The sequence below is a fragment of the Gallus gallus genome, chromosome 19, assembly GCF_016699485.2.
Source record: "Gallus gallus isolate bGalGal1 chromosome 19, bGalGal1.mat.broiler.GRCg7b, whole genome shotgun sequence".
Taxonomy (NCBI): domain Eukaryota; kingdom Metazoa; phylum Chordata; class Aves; order Galliformes; family Phasianidae; genus Gallus; species Gallus gallus.
The window spans coordinates 3,550,198-3,573,814 of NC_052550.1; the positions used below are offsets into that span (position 1 = coordinate 3,550,198).

General features: G+C 43.2%; 1 protein-coding gene and 1 long non-coding RNA gene across 5 annotated transcripts in view; one reads left to right on the plus strand and one right to left on the minus strand.

Moving 5' to 3' along the window:
* SPNS2 (spinster homolog 2 (Drosophila)) overlaps positions 1 to 963 on the minus strand; it is a 125,751-nt gene extending 124,788 nt beyond the window's left edge. For 2 of the 3 annotated variants that reach the window (XR_005840856.2, NM_001389690.2), the window contains exon 1: positions 541 to 963. Coding sequence is in view for 2 of the 3 variants with exons in the window: in NM_001389690.2 (NP_001376619.1) it covers positions 541 to 835 (295 nt within the window). In the remaining variant the exon portion in view is untranslated. Of the gene's footprint in view, positions 1 to 252; positions 379 to 540 lie in introns of all 3 variants that reach the window. The other variant, XM_046902323.1, reaches the window with a different exon arrangement.
* Positions 964 to 2,131: 1,168 nt separating this feature from the next.
* Positions 2,132 to 23,617, plus strand: part of LOC121107290 — a 59,600-nt gene continuing 38,114 nt past the window's right edge. For both annotated transcript variants that reach the window (XR_005841087.2, XR_006931814.1), the window contains exon 1: positions 2,132 to 2,208. This is a non-coding gene — a long non-coding RNA (uncharacterized LOC121107290). The remainder of the gene's footprint in view (positions 2,209 to 23,617) is intronic.

Consider the following 23,617-nt stretch of genomic DNA (forward strand, 5'->3'; position numbering starts at 1 on the left):
ATCCTAACGCGCGCTGCCTCAAAGCCGAGCCCCGTGGAGCCCTCAGCGCACCGCGTCCGGCTGAAGGACGGAGCCGCTGCCCGCAGCCCGTTCCGCAGGGCAGGGACCTCCTTGGCGGAGGGCTGAAGGACAGCCCGGCTTCCCGCAGAAACAAAGCGGAGCTGCGGCGCGTTGTACGGCGCACGCCATCCCCTGCCGGGCGGCGGATGGCGCTGACCCGGCGGCAGCTGCACCTGTCAGCGCGGCGCTCACCGAGGATCGATACCGCGTCCCTCAGCGCCGCTGCCGCCCGACTACGCCGCCGCGCACGTCTGCCCCACCGCCGAGCCCGGACGAACAAAGGGCTCCTCTTCGGGTTCGCGTTGAAATTCACACGAACTAGAGAACAATACCGCCAGCACCTCCACACCCCCGCCCGGGCACGGCGAACCGCCGCGGCGCTGCCCCGCCAACCCCCGGCCCGCACCGCTCCGCCCCGCCTGCTGAGCCCCGGGGCCGCCCCTCACGGGGCAGCGCGGCGGAGGGGCGCGGAGGCCTCACCTGCCACCGTGTACCGGTCCAGGTAGTTGAGCACGTTGCCCACGCTGAGGATGCCGGCGGCCGCCACCCGGGCCCGGCCGAGGCTGGGTGCCTTGTGGCGGGCGATCGGGCGCTCCGGGCGCTTGCCGACCGCCGGCGGGTTCATCCTGCCCGAGAGGGTCTGCACTTCTCCCTCAGCGCCCCGACCGCAGCAGCCCCGCTCGCCGTCCTCTTCCTCCTCTTCGTCCCCGGCTCGGAGCCGCCCGCCGCAGCCCGGGCTGCTGCCGGAGGAGCCGTCGCTTTCCAGGCACATCATGGGCTGCTAGCGGGAGGCGACCGCGGTGAGCAGTGACCGCCTCAGCTCTGCATCCCGCCGCCGCCTCGGTCGCCTGCCCGCGGGACCGGCCGCGCCGCCACCTCCTCTGACAGCTGCCCGGGCGGGGCGGGGCGGGGAGGGGTGCTGAGGGGCGGGAGGTATTCGCTGGTCACGCCCACCCCTCCCTGCCGTCGCCCGCCCCGCGCCTACCGCCGCCCCCCAACGGCTGCCCCGCGCGCTTCCCGCGCTTCCCGCCCACCGCCGCCCCCAACGGCCGCGCGCTTCCCGCCCTCTCCCCTGAGGGGCGTTCTGTTCTCCTCAGGCTGCCTGAGGGCGGCACCTGCTTCTGTCCCCGCGGGCGGCAGCGAAGCGCTCGAGCCAGTTTGGGTCGTTCTGCTTTGCACGGCGGCGCGGTGGGCCTTAATAATCAGTGACCTTGATCTAGCGTTGTTAATCCGCAGCACTACGCGGTGGTTTAGGAAACACAGGCTTTGCGTGCCGGATCGCGTGTGGCAGGCAGGACTCAGAGCGATACCGATACCCAATAAACCTAATACACTCAATAATAAACTCCACAAAGGCGACCCGGGTCCACCCTCGGATCGGCTCACAGCCACAAACCCGGCTCGTTGCGCCGTTCCAGCTCCCAGAGCTGTGTGCTCAGGGCTGTGCAGGACGGGATGATGTTCTCTGATGTTTTGGAATGCGCTGCCGACCTCACAGCTTCCTGCTCGGCCCCGGCTGATTTTCCTATTGCACAGAAGTGGCTTCAGGAACAACACCCGTCTTCAAAGGAAGTAAAATAGCTCCAAAATTCCCCGCGTTGAAAAGAGCTTCGCCCTGCTCCCTGTAAAGTTCCACCTCGGAGCGAAGAAGGACCAAGAGACATTTTGTTTTAAAAGGAGGAGCCTTCAAAGACACAGAAGTGTTTATAACCAGAGTGGCTCCAGCCTGACTTATCCATAGTAAGACTGCAAAAGTGCTCCAAAACAGAAGAATGAAGTGACAGCTGAGGGCTCACGTGCACCTGCCGGCAGCGTTACATCCTGATTTCAGATTCCTTAGCTACAAAACTGTATCTGGGATACATAGTTAAACAAAACCTGACACCTACCTGGGAACAAACCTCATTGCTCAGGCATGTTGCTCATACCCTGCTTTGTCACATGCTGCTCAGAGCTCAACCAGTCCCGGCTGTGGCCGATGATACCAGGGCTGGGCTACGCCACTAACCTGGTGAGATACGGCAGGAGGAACCCCAGCAGGTGAAAAGGGCACTTTAGTCAGCATGATGTTGAGTGCTGGTTGAGCAACACGCCGGGAAGGAGAGGAGCCAGCATCACTTCTGATGACACACGATACTCCCAACAACAGTAAGTGATGTTTTTGTGTGGAGAATCGGTCTGCATAGATGCTATAGGGAACTGGGATGGGTCAGGCTGGAGCAGAGGAGGCTCAGAGGAGACCTTATCGCTTTCTACAGCTGCCTGAAAGGAAGCTGTGGTGGGTGTGGGTCAGCCTCTGCTTCCAGGTAGTAGTGATAGGATGAGAGATGATGGCCTCGAGTTGCACCAAGGGGAGGTTCAGGTTGGATATTAAGAACAATTTCTTCTCTGAAAGAGTGGTGAAATAACGGCACAGGCTGCCCAGAGAGGTGCTGGAGTCACCGTCCCTGGCGGTGCTCAAGATATGTGGAGTTGTGTCCCCAAGGGATGTGGTCAATGGTATGGTGGGGATTCACTGACGGTTGGACTGGAGGATATTAGAGGTCTTCGCCAACCTTACAATTCTATGATACAGAGTCAGTAATGGAAACAGATTTGCTTGCATTAATACAGGATGTTCCAGTTAATGTCTGAATCAGAGGAATCTTTTTTTGTTTGGTTGTTTGTTTTTTTTTTTTTTTTTTTTAAGCTCTTAAAAGCATGTGCAGATCAGATTTGACTGACTGCATGGTGAAGGTTATACTGAAAAAAAAATGCTTCTTCATGTTCCCGCTAATTTCAGAATTCACATAGGGTACAATAACGTGGTCAAGTGACAGTGCTCACCTAGAATATCCCATAGTCCAAAAGGAGAAAATCAGGGTATCATTGAAAGTGATAAAATAAAATCAGGAGTGAAATGGCTTCAGCAGGACCATAGATCTTGACCAGCTGTGAAGGCAAAACCGATGGGTTAAGGTAGACATATCAGGCAGTGAACACTGCTGAGCTGAAGGATGAAGGTTTTGGATACTAGGAAAAACTTATCTGAAATGGTGGCCAGGTGCTCGTATAGGCTGCCCAGGGAGGTGGTAGCATAACTGTCCCTGGAGATGTTTGAGAAATGTGAAGGTGTGATATTAAGGGCCATGGCTTAGTGGGCAATACTGGTGGTAGGAAGACTGTTGGACTAGGTGGTCCGAGAGGTCTTTTCCAACTCAGATGATTCAATGACTCAAAGAACTCCACAGATGCCACCAAATAATCCAGGATCTCTCACCTATGTATAGTCTGCTCCAAAGTCTGTTCCACTCTTTGCTCACTGCTTGGGCTGCCCATGGGCATTGCATACAGACCCCAATGACTAGTCTTTTGTTGCAGAGAACACTGTGTTCAGAAGATGTTAATGAGATCAACAGGTAAGGCAAAATTAAGGAGCTTAGTTTTATGCATCAAATGCTTCCCTGGAAAGCAATTATATTTAGGAAAGGACAGTTTTCCTATTTTTTATTATTTTTTTTACAACCAATGCTAAGCACACAAACACAGCCAAGAACACAGTCAAGGAGGCTTACTGCACATTAAAGTAGCTGCTACTGACAAATACTTGAGGGATGGCTTCACCAAATCCTCCAGACTCCACACATCCCCAAGAGTAATCAGCCTAAATGCAAACTTACTGTTGAAGGCAAACATATATGCTGGAAAGTTCAGGCAGGCTTCTGATGGCCATCAAATATGGAGCAAAGCAGGATGGAGCTGAAGTGGCTTGGAAGAGTACCCTTTGTTTTTGACACAGAGAGGAGCTTCAGCTCAGCATAAAGAAGGAGGCACTGATTAGGCAGTTACTTCCACAGGCAGCTACTTCCATGCAGCCAACCTTAGCACCTTCCATTCTACATGGAAACTCACAGACAGAGCAGAGCAGATGCCAGTGCATCCATGTCATGGGATTTATGTGAAGGAAAAACAGGGAATTGGAAAAATTGTGATGAAACTGGCATTACTGGCAAGATGATTCATATTCCTGAACTGCTAAAATCACTGGTTACTACCTCTTCAGAGGAACAGAGTATATTCTAACTTAAATACACTGCTGGTATTTTTTGCTGTTACAGGTTGTTGAGAGGGGATTTGATTACAGAGTGCAAGTTCTGTCACGGGGAGAAAAATGCCAGTACTAAGGGCTCTAATCAAGTGGAGAAAGGCATAGTAGGAATCAGAACAATGACTGAAAGATGGAGTTAGAAAAATCCTAATGAATTGTCTGGTTCACATTTGTTACAGAATGATTATACCCTGGAACAAAATGCTAAGAAGGGGTGTATTCTCCATCCCTTCATGGCATTGCATTCAGGTTGATTGCCATTCTATGAAGTACATTATTGAACTCAAATATGAGCTATTGCAATCCACACAAAAAGCTGTGATTTAGTGATATAAGGAGGTCAGGCTGGATGGGTTCAAGTCCCAGCCCTGAAGATAGAAATTCTTACACTGTTAGCCAAGCACACATTTTCAGCACCCACTTCAGTCTTTGGGTTGATCTGAGCATAGCCCCACGGAAAAGACCAGACTGCTAGATGGTAGTGTTCTCATAGCCCTGGTCATAGAGATGAACAACATCCTCCCTTGAGCATGTCCCCAAAAGCCCTTCAAGCCCAAACTTGTAATTGTCTTTTCCTCGTGGTCTCTAACACTGATTTGCTGTCTAGATGAAATCACATGAAACCACTCACATCTCCTTAGCCATTCTCTGCTGACTGATACCTGCAGATGTATTTCTGAAACTTCAGCAAGGCAAAGAACAAATTCATTTGTTAGTAGCCCTGCTCTTTCCCAGTGCAGTCAACAACGTTTATCCCTTCAGGGATTATTTTCTTCCTTCCATTATTTTGTTGGTATTTTAAAAGCCTGAAAATATTTATTTTACTTTATCAAACCTGCGCTTACTGAGCTTTCTCCATCTCCAGAGTTTTAGAGCTGGTCGGTAAGAGCAAGAGCACTTGTTTGACAATAGCTATATTTTATCCTTGAGGAAACAAAACCACATTTGCCAGCACACAAACATTATATCTACAGCCATGTACTCAGCTGGTCCGTGGGCCAGACCTGGCGTACAGAAAGTTTATGACCAGACTGTTACTTTCTCTCATAAAGATCCGCTGATGTTAAGCATCAGCAACTGCCTTCTTCCCCACCCCCTATTTTGGAAATGGCAAGAGGTGATTAAAAGAAAATGCCTTTCTATCCCTAAACCCTGCTTACTTGGAATCCAGATTCCCTCTTAATTTAATAAAAATCTTGGGAAAGTCACTTCTTGTACTTCAAAGTCACAACAATCTCTTTAATACACAACTATCAAAGAGCTGGAATCTCCCTAAAGTAAACCTCTGCTAAAATTCACACCAGCCTACCCTCACCAGGAGCAGTTGCTGCCTACAATAACCTAACATATTAGACCATAAGGAAAATTATTATGTCTCAGTTTTTGTGTGGAGAATCTTTTTCTCATGTTTTGCTAAATCTGTTTTGAAACCAAGACTCAAACACAAGGACATGCACAAAATCTCTTATTTAAGAAAAATAAAGCTGCACAGAACACTGAACTGCAGGATCAAAAACCCCAGATTTCAGATCATCCAGATATAAACATTAAACAGACCAAATTTTATGGAGTTAGCATCAACAGGTAATCATCCAGGCTGCAAGAGCACAACACAAGCAATGACAGAACTCTACAGCTCTATACAATTTTGGACGCTGAGCAGATTGCAACTCGGCAAGAATAAAAATAACAACCCTGCAATTACTCACCTACATTCCTGTTATGCCCTGGCTTCTTTTTCCTTCCTTTCCTTTTATCTTCTTAGCTGTTACTAGCAAGTGATCCTAGACAGCATCATTTACAAGCCTCATCCAACTCAGAAGTTTCTTGTGCCACATGCTGTCCTGCTGAGAATCAAGCAAGTCTTCCAGTCCAGCTAAGAAGGTTACATGTGAGTCCATATCAACATGTTTTCTGACAGTCACTCTTTCAAACGGGCTACCTCAACTACCTGTGGAGACCAGCCTCCTAGTTTAGTTCAGATGTGTGTTCAGTGCTCGGTGATGTGAATACCACCTGGGTTAGCAATCTTTTCTCTCCACACTCACACATGATGTGTCCCACTGAGGAGAACTTAGGGCACCTGTGCACTGAAATCTGTTTGAGAAGGGTGCCATGTTCACAGAGCAACACAGCCAGACCTTGAAAAGCATTTCATCAAGCAGAGAAGATATGAATAATGCCCCAAGATACACTGAGGTCTCAAAAAGCTCTCAGAAGGCAAATTATACTCTACCTCAATGTCAAAATATATTGGTCTTACTGGACAGACAGCAAATCTGAACAGCATATGCCATCGCTGGGCCCAGCTGCTTTCTAACATTTACACTGTAGTTCCTGATATGATAAATTGGTTGCAGAAGGAGCTGTATAGCCATGAAAACATTTAGCTTTTGCAAAATATAAGCAGCCACTCCCTGCCTCCCTTACAATCATACATAAATGCCTGAATATTTGTGAATTTTTCAGTTACAGTACTTTTTAGTCTCAGTCTGCCTTGCACAGTATCTCTCCTGCCAACCAAAACTGAACATAAAAAGTTGAAATAATTAAAAACCAGAAAAAACTCTATCCTTCCCACATCCAACAAGAAAAAAACACACATAAATACCAAGCCAAGTCCCAGGAGACTGTTCAAAATCAGAGTATGCAGAGGTAGTTGTTCCAGCAAGCAAGCAACACCGCTATCCTTTGCAATTTCTTAGTGAATGGCCTTTGATGTTTGGGACTGTTGAATGTAATAATCCATCTCCAAAAGTTCTGACCTTCATTATACTCACGGGAGGCTCAGTGCTCCAAGTAAGCAGAGGCTGCGGTCTCACCTCAGGTCCCAGTGGGGACTATAATTACTAGTATGGCACATTTTTGGCAAGTTTTGCCTCATGTTTGAATGAAGGATGTTGAGCCTGAACTACTGCCTCCTCCTACCAGAGGAGTCAGATTTTGCAGATGATAACATGCATATTTGCTGTTAGTGTCCCACTTCTCAGAACAGCTAAATGCTTGAGGTCTGATTAACTAGCATTTAAGAACCCAGTGTGGAATGATGAGTTACAGAAATAGCATTCTTACACTACCCCAGCATTTTAAGAAGGCACTGCCAATTCCATGTGGGAGCAGAGGAATCCCAAAACAATAGGGACAGACCCAGCAGTTACCAATTTATGAACAGCTTCCTGGCATCTTACAAAAGTGCTCAAGCCACGAGAAGGGGATCCTTACAAAAACAACATCAAGAGAAATAGATCCAGTGTTTGTTTTTGCCCGCATAAGGTGAGAGAAGAGATGAGGTCACTCAAAAGTGGAATAGGCTGAAACTGTACAGCTCCAAATGCATGGTTTTCACAGTCAAGTTGACCTAACTCATTTCAAGTGTTTCCTCAAGAAACTGAAAATTCCAACTCAATGCCGGTAGGTGTAATTAGCTGTAATTTTCTCAGACATTGTCCCAGAAATCACAATCCCAGTCTCATAACCTCATCTGATTTATGTTAAGACATCATCGGGGTCACTTGAATTTATAATACTCCATGTAGGCTGAAACATTTGCAAGTAAAAACCAGCAATTACATCAGCACTGGAAAGGCCAAGCTGCATTCAGAAGAAGGGCTAATTTTATTTCGCATTTAGTAATTTTCATACCTTTTAAGCATTTACAGTTCCATTTGGTTCATAATAGGATATTGGGGATGCACTCTTCCGATGTGAACAGCAATTATATTCTTGGATTCTATGTTTGTCTGCAATTAGAGGGGACAGGATTCATCAACAAGATATATAGGATGAAGGGAACCAGCTATTATTCTTCAGTAGTTCAACTTCAATTTCCGAAGTCCACAGTGGTGGCTAATCTACTGGATTAAACAGAACAGAATATGCAAGGGTTATTTCACTAGTGAATTTCCCTGCACGACTTGTAAGAAGGTCAAGAACACTGAGAGGGCTCTTTGACCAGTTATAGCAAAACCAGTACCATGAGCACAAAAAAAAGTCAGTCAGAGCTAAAGCACCACTCCAAAATTGGAAAGCTCAACTATGTTTCTACTCAAGGTAATGGTGGTTACATGTACAAGTGAGATAACAGCTTGAATGTAGGCAAGACCAGGGAAATTAGAAGTGTTTTGAATATTGTCCAGATTATTCTGAGATCATTCAGATCTTGAAAGAGAAAGAAAGGTTTTCTTTCTTTTTTCACTGACTAGGTAAAGTAGCATGGACTGGGGGGGTGGATAGGTTTGAATTTAAGCTTATATTTTACTGTATGGAGAACAAAGGAGAGAACATATCAGTGAGACTGATGCATAGTAAAAGGACAAGAGCTGCCAGTTAGAACAGTAACAACAATTCTATAAACATCAACTACTATTTCTTATTTCAATTAACTCAGTTTTCTAATCAGAAAAAAAATAAAGCCTCATCAAGAAAGGGAACTGATCACATAATTGTTAGTAGTGATTTGTGTAGGATACCTGGATTGCCTTTCTTGTGTGCAAACAGAACACAGCCCAAGAGTAATGATCAGTTCTGTGTGTAGCATTTAGTGCTTTAATAGGGCCTATTTCACAGAGCTGAAATAATTGTGAGTCCAATTAGAAGAAAAGTTAGAGAAGGCAGAGAAATAAGACCTGGGAAGCCACTCACTGAGAAAGAGGCTACAAAATACATACTATAACAACAAAAGAGGATGTTTTTGATAAATTGGAATCTATAAATAAAACAAAGGGATAATGAAGCAAAAGGACACAAAGAATATACTGTAAACAATATTTTCATTTTCAAGTCTATTTTAACATGAGACTAGTGTTGACAATGTATTACTTCATCATTAGATAAACGAGTAGAGCTGTCAACAACAGACTGCTTCAGTCTGAAGGTAGTAAGGCTTAAGGTGCTTTTAAGTCAGAAGTTGAGAGACTGTTAAAAGAGCTGGGTGAGGGCTCTCTGGTCTGCTGACACAAGACGTGTTCATAACTGTTGATAGAGAGAACTTCAGAAGTCTGGAATTGTGTTCATGCTGTGCTGATATTTTTTAAACAGAAGTCTGCCAGCCTGGCAGCAGTTCTGAGAAAAATAATGTAAAGTCTGACACAGGACTCAGTTAACAGAGAAAAATGGACATCACATAATTAGTACTAATGCACAAAAAAATATTAAAATGAAAAACTTGCTGAATTAAATTGATTATCATTCTAATGAGATCAAAAGTTTTCTTGCCCGCTGAAAGGTGACTGTCACTAATGGACTTTTGCACAACACTTAATTTGGTATTATATGACATGCTGATTAGGGATCCACAACAGTTCAGACTTAATATAAGACATTGTATGAATTAGACCTGGCTATATAATGAGTCATACGATATAATTGTAAGTGGGATGTATTACTAAGCGTCTTTCTGAAGGAGTACCTCAGGAAGTTTAATATATTATTAGTGAAAAGGAAGAAAGAGATCAACAATCATGTACCAGTGCTACAGCATTTAGTAAATAAGAATGGCCAAGTTTATTGCTGGAATGGTCTGGATTGATTGGCAAGTTGGAATAATACATTTTAGTGTCTAGGAACACAGAATATAGGTCTGGCACGACAAAGGACTTCCCTCTGGAAAGCAGTCGTTTTGGAGAAGTGACCAGGCTGGCAGTGAAAAATCAAGTGAACGTGAGTTCCCAATTGAGTGTTGTAGGAAAAAAAGGGCTATGAACACAGCAGAAACCTGGAGTAGGAAGCGTCATCACCTTTCAATTGCAGAGTCACTGCTGACACAAGGACAGTTTTACTGACTACCACTCAAGAAGGATGTGGATAAATAGAACAGTACTCAGTGAACTGCTGCAAAGAAAGAGTAAAGGTCTGGGCATGACAATTTAAATTGAGACGTTCAAGAAGCTCAAATAGGTTTAGATTTTTAGGCCAGTGTCTGATTTGCACAAGTTTTTAAGCATGTACATAGGAAAATGAATTCAATTGCTGCAGTCTATAAAAAACCTCACAAGCCAATATGTAAAGCTGCAGAGAGTTGAAGAAAAAAACAAGAATCACTTCTACTCCTTTGAGGATAATTAGCTGAACCAATTCTCCAGCAATTCTGGCAGTTCTACTGTACCAAAAATTATTCAAGTCAAAATTAGATTATTTCTAAAACCTGTATGGTTCAAACAGGAAATAACTTACAGAAGTCTATAGCAATGACTTGGAGGCTATTGAGTTAAACAGTCAGAAAAGGTTCTATCTTCTCTGCTAATCTCTTTTTAAATATACTCAAACAGATGTATGCATGTACACACAGAGAGTGTGTAAAAGTTAGAATGGACTTTTCCATTTATCCAATTGCTTTTTTTGTTTTCCTGTCTTAGCAAGTATAAAGGGAAAAACAAACAATCAAACAAACAAAATACAACAGGGGGCTTAACTTCAGTGGCAATTGATGTTACCAAAGAGCTGAAGGAGCTGGAGTAACAACTACCCTTAATCACTTCTCTATTTCTAAGCTCACTGCTGCAAAACACAATGAACCACAATTGGTATGTGGCAAGAGGGCAAGTTTTAAAGGCTTTGCTCAATAACAGAGTTGCAAAGTCAGAACAAAGCTAGAGGGGATTGTGTAAGTGCTTAATTTTCATGAATGTGACAGACTTCTTTCCACCTAGTACTTCTTAGAAGGTAATTCTTCTAAGATAGATACATGAGTATAACCTGTTCCTCTTCTCCTGTTCAAAATATCTGCCTGGGCACCCACCTACTTTCCTTCACATCACTGGATCCCAGGCACAGCTAGCAAAGAAAAGTCTTCTTCCAGCCAACCAATTATTGCTGCATCCCGGTTTACTAAGAAATGCTTTTATGTTTTGGTTGGCTTGGTGGCTTTTGTTTGTTTTGTTTGTTTTGATGGTGTTGTTTTCTTGTTATATTGTTTGTTTGCTTGTTTATTCATTTCTTAAAAGAGAACTGAACAGACTTCTTCCATGTGAAGAAAGCTGGGCTGCACAGTGGAAAACCCACTGCAGGAGGAAGGCTATGGAAAGGTCTCCAACCTGCATCGTTCTTGAAGCGACTCAAACAGCAATATTCACACAGATGTATCCTAGGCCTTATTCTATTAATTCCACACATTCACCAGTATCACCGTAAAGAATATTAAAAATAAAACCTTTACAAGAGAGATCCATGCCTTTTAGTAGAGGATCTGATTCAGTACTGCTGTAACTCACATTTTCCTGCCATTCATTAGCTGCACAAATTGCCACCAGCAGTTCCTCTAATTGAATTACAGCCTAGCTGTGGAATCAGGAAATGTGTTTTCTACTCTGAGGGGAAGAGAATGTAAAAGTAGAGATTGGTGCATCCTTTTGGGATATATATATTCACTGGTGATTTATGGGCAGGTCTGGAAGCTATAGCAAAATTTTTATTGGTCTAGAAAGCTGCCAGGAAGTTATCCCCAAAAACAGAGAAAATGGGCATTTAGTAAACACTGACTGAAATAACCAGACCCCACCTTAACACCACTCCTAAAAATAGTTCACTTTCCAGCAAACTAGAAAGAAAATAGGGTTATCTTCTGATGGCACCTGGTGCTTATGATGGTAGCTAGTTCAGCTGTGTCTGCTTTGACCTTTCCATAAAACATGGGGCTAGAAAGACTTCTAGTTCTTCACAGCATAGAAGCTTTTATACAGATCCCATTTGAAGACTTTTAAAGCTTCCCTGTTCTGGCAATTAGAATTTTTTATCTTGTTTCCATATTGTTCATACACTCTTTTGCTCTTTAACTCATGCTGTCCTTTGGGTTGAATATGTTTATTTTCCTGTTGTTCATTGTGCCTCACAGGGTAGGCTGATATCTTCTCTCATAAAACAGGTTCTTGGGATCACAGAAAAAAGGATAACCTTTATGGACAACCTTAACTTGTTTATGAGCTAAGGACCTTGTGCAGAACTCTATACAAGGTTTTGTTTCTGCTTTGTACAGCACATTAGTAACCCTTTATCCTTTCCTAGTTACTAGAACTGTACCATGTGTTTTTCTTGTTCAGAATGCTGGATCCATCCTTTGGTCTTACATTTATTCTGCTGCTTCTTCTGATTGTATCTGAATGTTCTGTATAGCAAAAATCCTTGCTGGCCTGTAGGTCCATAATCCTAAATCTTTTATTGCTGAATTGTATCCATTTCAGTTATATTAGCCTTTAAAATTCTCCATGAATTTAAGCCAGTACTCTCCCATCACTTCAGTGCTGCTTGTTTTCCCATCTTCTAAAGATTCAGCTTAAAATTCTTGCATTTATTCTCACATCCTCACTGGCAAATTAGTCCCTTTGTAGTGCTATATGAAACATTTTGCCATGATATATAACTCACGTTATCTTCCCTGTCTTGTAAAAGGAAGAGCACAGCTAAGCTGAGCATTATTCCTGTTTCATAAAACCAGGCAGGACTTTGTCACTTTTTCTATTTGCCTCCTTCCCTTCCTATTACTCTTTCAATGATCTCACATTGCAATGCTCAAACAACTGTTAGTTTGATCACTTTTTCCAAGCTCTTAAGTATAGGAGTTACAAATGCTGTTCCCTACTTACATGATCCTATCCTCAAAGGGCAAATTCATCCAGACACTCTGCTTGTATATTCCAGTTCTTTCAGTATGTTAGAGTGAAGAATTCTGCACTCAGGACAAATTCCAGTAATATTTGAACAGCAGCTGACAAAAATTCCAGACTTTCTCCATATTCATGTAAGTTGGTTTTGCTAATCAGATTTCCCTCTAAAATGGAAAATTTGAGTGACAAAACTACTTTTGTTTATCCTTTCATTTAATTTAAATAGAATCAATTTCTGATCTCCAAAGCTAGTATGATGTTTTTCAGCAGCTTCTTTATAGTATCCTTCCTACTTGCACAAATCGTATTTAAAATCATACCACCTCTTGTTGATTCAGGCACATTTTGATGAGACAAATCTATTAAATATTATATCCAGGACTATCTGACCTTATGTTCAATAGCATCTACTTTCTGTTCTATTATCTGGAGGTTTTTCTTTGTATAACAGTTGCTAGGAATATGTCTCTTTTTAATAATGCTACAAAGATTTTGTGCAGGCGCGATTCTAATAAAAGAGAAAAGCCTTCCGAGAAGTCTTCTAGAGCTGACCCAACAGATCTTTTTATCCACATTGGCTCTTTCTAGTTCCTTGCAGTCTATCTTGCCATTAGCACAAGGTAGAAAGGGGAACAGTTGTCCTTTATGGATTTTTCTGGATAATGCTAATGGATTTCAGAGCAATGATTTACACAACTTCCAGGTTGCAAGGAAGATTGAAAACACGGAAATCTCATCACAAAGTCAACTTTTAATGCTAGAAACATCAAATAATGCAGGACCTGCTATGTTTGCAGCTTTAGACTATGCTGCAGCCAAACGACAGCTACAAGATGCTGAGAGATAACAGTGACAGTTTATTATCAATGTTGATCCTACCTTTTTTGCCCTTGTGAAAAACAGGCTCAGTGATGCTGCTGACTCTTCGGCTTTTGCTTAAAGAAGCAAAACCAAGGCCTTGGAAATATTACTGTTGAAAAAAGCTGCCAGCTCTTTCTGTTTGAAGAAACCACAACTTGTGAAGGACTTGCGCAGTTCAACAATACACAAACCACAGTGCTTTTATCAACACAAAGTAGCTGGCCCTCAGTACCACATCAATATTCTGTGAGCTCCTTTTCAGAGAAACATTTTTAGCATTTGGGATTTCCTTCATTTTTGTGGCCTAACCTCCCTGTGGAATGGGTGGTGAAATACAACAAAGTTTGTCACTGAGCACCACGGGGATAGCAATGCTCGCCTCCACAGCAAACTCATGGAGCTGCATGCCATAAATGCAACATAATTATGTAACCTTTTAACAGTAACTTTCCCTCTTATGGCTTGGAAACATCCTCCTCCCACACAAACACGGCAGAGTTGACTTGCAGCTTGTTTGGATCACACAGGTAGGAGCTAATTTGCTTTGGTCTCAGTTATCACTGAAAGGGTGAGAAAAACGAGTTTAACAGGAGGCAGAACTTGAGCTGACTTCAGGCCGTAAGAATGCCCTGCTCAATCTAAGCAACTCACTGAAGAGGTGTGGTTTTGGCACAGCATCAGGAAGAATCACCCTGCATAAATAAATGCAGCTCTGACAGACTCCATTGCTGGCCCTGAACAAACAACTTCATTTCCTTTCAATAATCATCAAATATAATTAAAGTCTCTGTGAAGAGATGAGAAAGTAGTACCACTTCAGAGGAAACACTCAAAAATTGAGATGGCCAAATGGGTACAAAACTTTGCCCAATTAAACCACAGAAAGCTATCACTATAAGATATACCTGTACTACTTCCTCATGTCAGCAACCTCCGGCTCATCCATTATCATTCCCACAATATCTGTAATGTTGGTTGAAGTGATGCACAAATACTCAAACATCATGACAGTCCAAATCAGATTCCAGGTGAGCAGCAAGTTACCGTCTCCGCTGACTCTGAAGAGAATGAAAGCTAGAAAGAAAACAACTAAGAAAGCTACGACCACCAACTACCATGACAGGCATTCTCCAGACAGGCTATAATGGCTGTTCAGCCTTTCCAGTGATGTTTTGCTTTCTTACATAGGAAATCCAAGGCTTCTTCCAGAAAAATTATCTAGGTTTGTAGATGTGAAACAAAGCACCTTTAGAAAAGGCCTCCAGGTAAGGTGCCTGCAATGACGACGTATCCAAGTTTTTACTGAAATGTTTAAAGGATGCTATACTTTCTCTTCTGTTGGCACTTCCTTTTAAGTCATTGAATTGCCTGTGTTGCAAGACAGGCCCCTTGTCCCTGTCACAGCTCCCTCCAGCCCTCTGTTCATGGGAACTCAGGGTGACAGTTATCTATATGAACAGCCCTTTCTGTGCTTCCTGCATTCTGTTTTGCCCTCCAGTCCCTTCCTAGAACTGGCTGCATTTGGTGCAATGCACAGTAATGTGTTTATCTTTGCTGGCAGTACTGGCACACCGTATCAAGTGTCCCAGTGATTACACTAGCACTGCAAACTCCAGTGCCAAGGAATCCAGCCAAACAGTCAGCTGCGATGCACTTCACCCAAGTGGCTGGAGAGCATAAGGTTCCTAAAACTGCAGCTGAGAAGAGCAGGCATGTCAGATACTGAAACTAAACCTGCTAACAGGACTGAGAAGGCAGCTACCCATCATGCATCAGGCCTCAAACAGGTGCATCTAGCACTAGCGGTCAGCCTAGGTGAAAGTGTCCTAAAAGCAGGGAGGTGGAAAAAACAACAACAACAACAACAAAACAAACCAGAAAGAGTAGCCAACTGCAGGAGTAAAGCTGGTAAAAGCAGTAGCCAGTCATGAAAGTTTCTGGACAAGCTGCTCCCAACCTGTGCTAGCACCTTCTGAACCACCTATCCGCAGTCTGCTGCCCTCCTGCTGTGGTGTGAGCTTGGATAAAGCACAACATTTATAGAGCTTCGTATAGGGCACAACTGTCAGCCCATGCTCTTCACGCTTTTGGGTACAGCACTTCTTTTAGTCAAGGCGCTTCACACATCTTTTCTTTTTACCAGTTGCTTCTGAGAAGAAATATTTCTGTGTGAGAGCAGAGCCAGGGTCTGAGCAGTATAAGGGACTGCATCCTCTGTCTTTAGACACAGTATGCTTCTTGAAGCACTACATTGACACGATGGACTCTGTGGGGAGGCTTTTGTTTCAGAGCATCATAACTGAATCAATGCAGGCGACTTCCCTGGTATTTGTTGCGAGGCCAGAATATTTTATAGCTCCAAATTTATTTACAGGTGGCAGAGAGGGGAAAGAAGTAGCCAAGAGCTTTATTTAAGGGATTTATGGATAAGTTTGTGATTGGCAGCCGCAAAAATCTTGCTACATTTTGCATGTAGCAGTAAGTCTCGGGAGATGAGCTGCTGCAGGGGTTCTAATGAGCTGTCAGTGCCATGCGGTGCGAAGGAAGGTGCAATGTCCCGCCCAGTGGGCGTTTGTGGTACAGCAAGCCCAGGAGCACGAACATTTCTGTCATTAAAAATTTTGTTTTGTTTCTAACCTCGCTGAGCAATCTGGCAACACTTTCTACTTCTTGCGTGTGTCGTATTGAGGCATCTATCGATTTTGCCATACTCCTCCCTTAACTGAGAGTTCATACTGCAAGCATGAAAATGAAGATAGACACCACCAACTCTTTGTTGCCCAGGGATAAGTCTGCTCCCCATATTTCCCAGTATGCACGTTTTCAGAACTCACAAGAATGTATTCCCACTTCCTAGTGGCAGCAGGACTTCAGCATAGCTTTCAAAACACTTTGCCACTCTCTGATGGCAGGTGCAATAGAAACATTATTTACTACTGTATTTTCCTGGCAGCTTTCCTAGATCCTTCTTGGAGCAGATGGAGAATGAGCAGCACTAACAGTGAAGCTGTGGGTGCAATCATTCACACATGCCTAATACTCCTTGAGTAGCAATCACTTCACTCAGTATGGAAGGGTGTGCTTATCGTTGGTACTACAGCAGCCAGAGTCTTTCCTTCATGCAGCAACCCAGAGGACACTATTCACAAGTGCTCCCCTAGGCAGTTAGGAAGGGGCTTGCTGCTGCCACTAGCTGTAAGACCAGGGCTGGGAGTTATAGCAAAGGAGCAGAGATGAGGAAAAATATGTGAAGTATTTTTCTCCACCCCAAGGAGACAGGTGGCAATCCTATTACCATGGGGGTGGGGGAATGCTATGAGTACTGTAATCAAACAACCTTGTGAGAACAAGGAAATATTCTGTTTCTTGCAGAACGGTGTGAGCAACCAGACGCATTAGAAATCCCAAATCCTCGATACACATGACTCAATCTCAAATCCCTTCTGGTACTTCCTTACCTTTTATTTCACAGCCCCTAGCAAGCAACAAGAACACGTGCATGAGCCAGACACAAAGTTTGCTCAATCTGGGAGGTCAGCAACAGGTGCAGAGCATACCTTCATGGGGAACGTTTCTGTGGGTGTAACCACACAATGTGCAGCATGGCTATGCTTGACCTGGAATGCAAACAGGGCTTCCTGGAGTAGTGCAAGTTTCTTGAAAAAAAGTGACAGGACAAATAGAAAGGTATAAAATACTCAAAACCTCTTAAATATACATGCAGCAGAGTTTGTTGTTATAGCTCAGTCACAGCAATACCAATTCATACCCTGGTGTATCCTGTCATTCCTTTCCCATGTGGACAGGCCTCTCAAAGCTAATACTCTGCAGTGCCCTGCACCCACTGATTTTGTTGTTGCCATCCCAATCGTTTGTGTTAAGTTTATTTGTTCGGCCCCCAGGACAATGGTGGGAATCCTCTCTAAGGATTAACACCTATTTCAGCCTTGAAAATAGCCAAGGCAAGATCTGTTCATACTCTCTGCTTCCCTTCACCCTTGGCCTCCCTGCAGCCCTTGAAGAAGCAGGCACAAGTGACAGTGTCCTCCTGCAGAGAGATAGAACAGAGTATTGTCCAGGTCCTGAGTTCTATATCCGCATGAACATACACACTCAGCATCTGCAGCATCAGGGGGCAGGCAGCTCCCTCTCCTGGTGGATGGCCACCTGCCACCTTCAGATCATCTGTGGACATGGTCACAAGAGTGTCACTTTCCTCAGCTCCTCTCTTCCTGCTGATGGGAGCTAATCTGGCAAGCATAGACTGTTTTCTCTATATATAACCAACATGCTGCAGATGAAAAGCAAAAATACACTGAAGGGCATCTGGTGAATATCTTTCATCTGTCAGATAGCCTGCATTCTATGCTGAACCTCTTTTATTAGGCCAGGCTAATTTACAGGTTTTTCTAGGTGAAGAAAATGCTTGGAGATGAGAGGTGGTGAGTTATTTGTATTTCAGTCAGCCCCAAGTGAGTAGTGGGGCATTATTGCTCTCTCCCATATGGGGAAAGAGAACCACTGCCGCATGATTCTTGATGTGAATTAAGAAAACACAATGTGCAGCAAAAAATCCCTGCATAACAGATGGGGGTCTATGACACAGAGCAATTAGATGTCTTGCTAAAGGTCTCACTAGAAATCTGTTGCAAAGCCAAGGACTGAATAAAGATGTCAAATAGCTGCAACACTCCTGTGCTTTCCCTAGAAGACTGCCTAAAAATCAATGCTCTCCAAATTAGTTTAGATGATATAGCCATGGAGAAATGCCTTCCTTGCCAAATTTTATCCTTATCTCCATTTTTCAGGTGGTCTCCCTGACTGTTTCTTCCCTAACCTCTAGTGGTTTAGGCTTTGTCCAAAGCAGAGGAGTGACTGAGCTGAAGTGAAAAGTTAGACTGTTTCACTGGGCCAGAACGAGCACTGTTTAGTAGAGAAAAATGTTTGAATGCAAACTGAATCCTGACAGCCCCCACATGACATTCTGATCCTGTAGAGCTTGAACTAGACAAACCTGGTTTGTTTTTACAAATGTATACCCTGTTTCTGCAGAAAGTGGAGATGGTTTATCAGAAGAAATACCAACCTTGTTTCAGCCCTTCCTAAGATCAAATGTGCGTAGGTTTGCAAGGAAACTTTTCTTCTTGCAAACTAAACACTGAACGGGGAAGAATTTGGAAGGTGCTTTGATTCTACTAACCCAAACAATACAGGGACACGAGGACTTGGGAGAGCACTCAAGACTTCATGGAGCTTCCTCAGATATGCACCAAAACAAAGCCAGTTAAAACAGTCATGTTCTGTAACATACATGCAGTTGATTATAAAATATCATTGCAGAGGTAAATGGATAAAGGCATGTCATGCTGCAATTTTGACCTTTCTGGATGCAGGGTACAATAGATAACACAGGGTACTGTTTGCTTCTATAGTAAGCACACAGAATTTGAAGAAAGCATGTCTGATATCCAGCTTCTTTGGTGAGTTAATGCACTGCTTCTCAAGACATCTACAAAGTCATTGTGCCCTAGCTCTAATTTCTGTATGACACAAATATAGCTATGCCAGATGAAAGCCAGGAGCTACTAGAGGAACACATGCTCCTTTCCAAAAGGAGCATTTGCTTCAATCTAATTGAACCTATCTTCATAACTTGGACCAAACGCTGCTCTTCCACCTCATCTATCTATATTTAAAAAAGACCAAGGTAAACAGTGTATACTGTTTCCATTCCACCTTTATTGCTCCCTATATATTTTCCACTGCAAACAGCCCAGAAGAAGGAAGAAATCTGACTCACTTATCCAGATAATCTTGAAACAGTCAAAACAGGCTTATAGCTGCACCCTATTTTCCAATGCCTTGGTCTTCAGGCCCTTCAGGGAAGGACTGTCATTACTCTGTAAGGGATCCAATGAGCATCCATCCCTATGCACTAAATAATTAATACTGAACACGTTTACAAATTGAATTTTCTTTGTGCTGTCTCCACTCATTTCACTCAGTGAGGATGAGGGGTCTTCACTGGGCTGTTAAGTACCAAAGCCTCACCCCAGCAGCTGACCCTGACAGCTCACACTGTGAGAAGCAGGGGAAGGCCTTGCACAGTAAGCCTTGCAGGAGTATTGGTGACACTGCCTCAGAGGTTAAACTATGTGGGAACAGGGGACGGGCAGCCCAGGAGCCTATACAGGGTACTAAAGTGCTGTGCCTTTGATGGAACACACCATTTTCTATGCAGTTCTTTTGGTAGCCTCATTTCAGTGTAAAGAACAAAAAGGATTCTTATCCTCTTCTAATTTGGAGATGGCAGGCACTTTATAGATTCTGCCATATGTGCTGTTAAGTGCTATTTCTCTTCTGGGAATGCTTCCCATATGCCTCCCATGGCCACTTAGATGGACGAAGCATAGTCTTCTCTTTGAAGCTGCCTCATATTTGCAAGCTTCCATTCACTCCAGCTTCTCTTTAGGCTAGTCTCAGAATCAGAAGCCTGTTAGGCTGTTGGTAGCTGGCTATTTTTGTTAGCAGAACTTCAAATAAAAATAAAGTTTAGATACAATCCAGCTTTCTTGGATTCTGTTTTCCAGAAAACTAAACCCAAACAAAATTTGAGTAGAACACATTTAAATAGTTACCAAATCTGAGTAAATTTCTACATTATGCACTGTTTTCAAATAAAAACTGTTTTCTGACCAAAAGTACAAGGTCAGCATTTTTACAGGACATGAGATGTTTTTAGAATAAGCACCAGGAGTGTGGTACTCCTTGGGGGTTACATCAATATAGAGTATACTGCACTGTCGCTGATTAATCCCAACATAGCACATTAACGTGTAAGGGTAGAGTACCTACAGTAGCATCTCCAAGTTGTCTCTGAATGTAAGAGCCCATTCTGCTGAGAACAAATAGTAACATTCAATCTATTTCAGAAAGGTAACTTACTAATCATCTCAACAGATCAGGCAGAGCAAAGAGACGCGACTAGAAAAATCAGTTTGAGCAGATCTGGAATTCAAACTTGGTCAGTATGCTCCAGTACTGTGTGAAACACCAATATTTATGGGTTTTGTAGCTGATGAGAGACCTGTTTGTGCAGAAGAGAGTCATTGTAGGTATCCCCCCTCCAGATGCAGCAGAAGCATACAGCAGTATTTGGAACTGATGAAAGAAAGCATTGAAATGATAGGTGTAGCTTGCTGTGTTTGGAGTATTGGAGGGTCCTTAGCTGGTCTTTTGAGAGTAACTTGCTTCTTATGGAAACCCTTGCACAATCAGTCCTGCAAGATAAATAATTAACACTGAATATGTTTACAAATTGAATTTTTCTGCTGTCTCCATGTGTTTCCCTCAGTAAAGATGAGGAACCTCACTGAGCTGTTCAATACTACAGCCTCCCCCTGCAGCTGACCCTGACAGCTTGCCCTGTGACAAGCAGAGAATCACCTTACACCTTGAATAACTACCTCAGGTACTTTAGACTAGCTCCCTGTTTCAGTGACAACACTTGGAGAAGACTTTTTTTATTAGGTCAGTAATTCATTGAATACATGAGCAAAATTCAAACTGCTGGATATCAGTCTGTATCATGGCTCTGAACTCTGTTCCAGTATTTTGGGATAAAACCACAAGTGATGCTCTCACCCCAGCTTTCCAGATTTTCTTCACCATACTGCCAATACCAGCAAAGACTGCTAATTGCTCTCTACTCTGTTAGCTGAAGCAGTCCTTGCAAGAGAAACGGGGACATGGGAAAGATTATGGCAGAAACTGACTGCATTTTCTAACCAGGAATAGTTCCAGGTGGTCAATGGCTCTTAATTAGCTATTGACTTAGAAATGGATTCCTAATAATCTCATCTGTGGATGCAGTAAAAAAATTAACAGCAAGAGGAAGTTAGGCAGAGGAGTCTGCAAGAGGTGTTTTGTGCTCAGTAAGAGGCAAAGCAGGTCTTTGCTGCTATTTTTAACTCCAAGGACCTGATCTCCTTCCCAGCTCCAAGTCTGGAGTTTCAGCCAAGAAGCAGACTACCTTCAGAGCCCTCACGCTGCACATCTAAACCATTAGAATAGCAGCTGTGGTCTTTACATATACTTGTTGGAATAAAACCATTTGCAGGAACAGTGATTCATTCGTAAATGGAAGGAGGGTAAAATATGTACCTTTCTTTGCAGTTTTCAAGTTCTCTATATCCCTGACATCACCAACGTTCCTTACAGCCAGAAAAAGTTATCCTCAACTGTAAAATACATTTTCTAATACCAGAATAAAAGAAGCATGGGTGGAAGCTGACGTAACAACCATTCACTTTGCTTTCAAGTACACATTAGTCACATAGCTGTGTGTTGCAAGTGTCGAATAGGACTTGGCAGATACAATTTGACACCAGGTTCATGACAAAAATCATTCAAGCAATAGGGAGGGAGATTGGATGCATGAATGAATACAAAGCATTACAGCTTTTCTACAGAAATTCTCCTACTACCTATCAGATATAGAAAAATCACTGTATAACTATTAACTTTACAGCAATGCTTTTATTTATTTATTTTTATTAATCTGCTCTCATCCATGGATGTTCCCAGGAGAGGCTGCTATTCCAGTCTTTCTTCTGCCTATCCTATACAGTTATCTGAGAACAACCTCATTCTCCTAAATGCTCACATTGCACTAAGGCTAAAGTTGCTTCCACACAGCTTGACACTCAGCCCAGGTTTGCAGGAGTGAAAACAAAGCCAGATCTTGCTGGGTATTTCCAGTAATGTTGTTCAAAACTGTCTTTACTTAGTAATTTTCTTTCCCCAGCCCTTGGATTCAGATGTACTAAAAGAGCTCAAAACCCATCAGCCCCCAACCCCTCAGACAAGCCTCCCTGCATCAAATGCAGAAACCCTCAGAGCCAGTTGCTGTTCCTAAAGTACTACTTTCTTATTGCGGGGTTGTTTATGGCCATGTGTTCTTTCTGAAGGGACAAGAAGAATCACTCTTCAGGCTAAGTGAGATTTCCACTCATGCTTTCAGTTTTGTTTTCTTGACTACCAATTTTTTGTTCAATATACTGCTTAGAAGTAATTAGAATTTATTTGGGTTAAAAGTAGCATTCGCCATTTCTATGGTTTTTTACACATCCCTGGCTCAAGTTTGGGACAGATAGAAATACCATCACTCTCTAAGAGCCAGTCATGGTTTAGCAGCCGACATCAGGCCTGACTCCCTGAATCCAGACTCCTACCATTAGGGCAGTCAACTGCCGCTAGGCATTCAGTCCAGAAGGGCTCACTGTACTCAGATCACATACTCCTTCCTGAGATAGGCCCCAAATCTGACAAGTCCATGATTGTCATGTCATGAAAATTACGGAAAAGGTTTGGCCACTGCAAGTGTCTTTGGTTTCTTAGAGAGCATTGGACAGGAAATTATCACACTATGTGGGAGAACTCACAAGCCCCGGTAGAACCATCTTCCCTGTATCCTTAAAAATATCTTTGAAGAAGAACCCATTGAGATTACTCTCAGCTTGATAGTCAACGTGGGGATACTGCTGTCTCTTTAACATGTGGAGACTAAAACTGATAGCCAGAATTAAGAATGTGGAAACAATTTCCTTTTCACTGTTCACTCTTGGGGGTTCTTGTTCAGATCTATTTTGGAATGATTGCTTTGGGGTTTAATGCTAATAAGGTTGAATTTAATTGCAATCTTGGTATTCCCTAGGAAATCATAACGGATACATGTAAATAATTTGAAGGCAATAATCTTTTCACTACTCTTTCCAATAAAGGAAACCAGTGAGGGAAGAACCATCCATATATTGGTGCTGATAATGTGTCCTCCAGAGAGGTATTCACTTTATAGCAGAAGGTGCTGGATTAGACTGCATACTCAGTAGCATTAGTTTTAAATTAGTGTTGCCAGAAGAAGCAGAGAGGGTATCCATCCCCCTGCACTCAGCTTTGGTGGGGCCACACCTTGAGTGCTGTGTTCAGTGTTGGGCCCCCCACTACAAGAAAG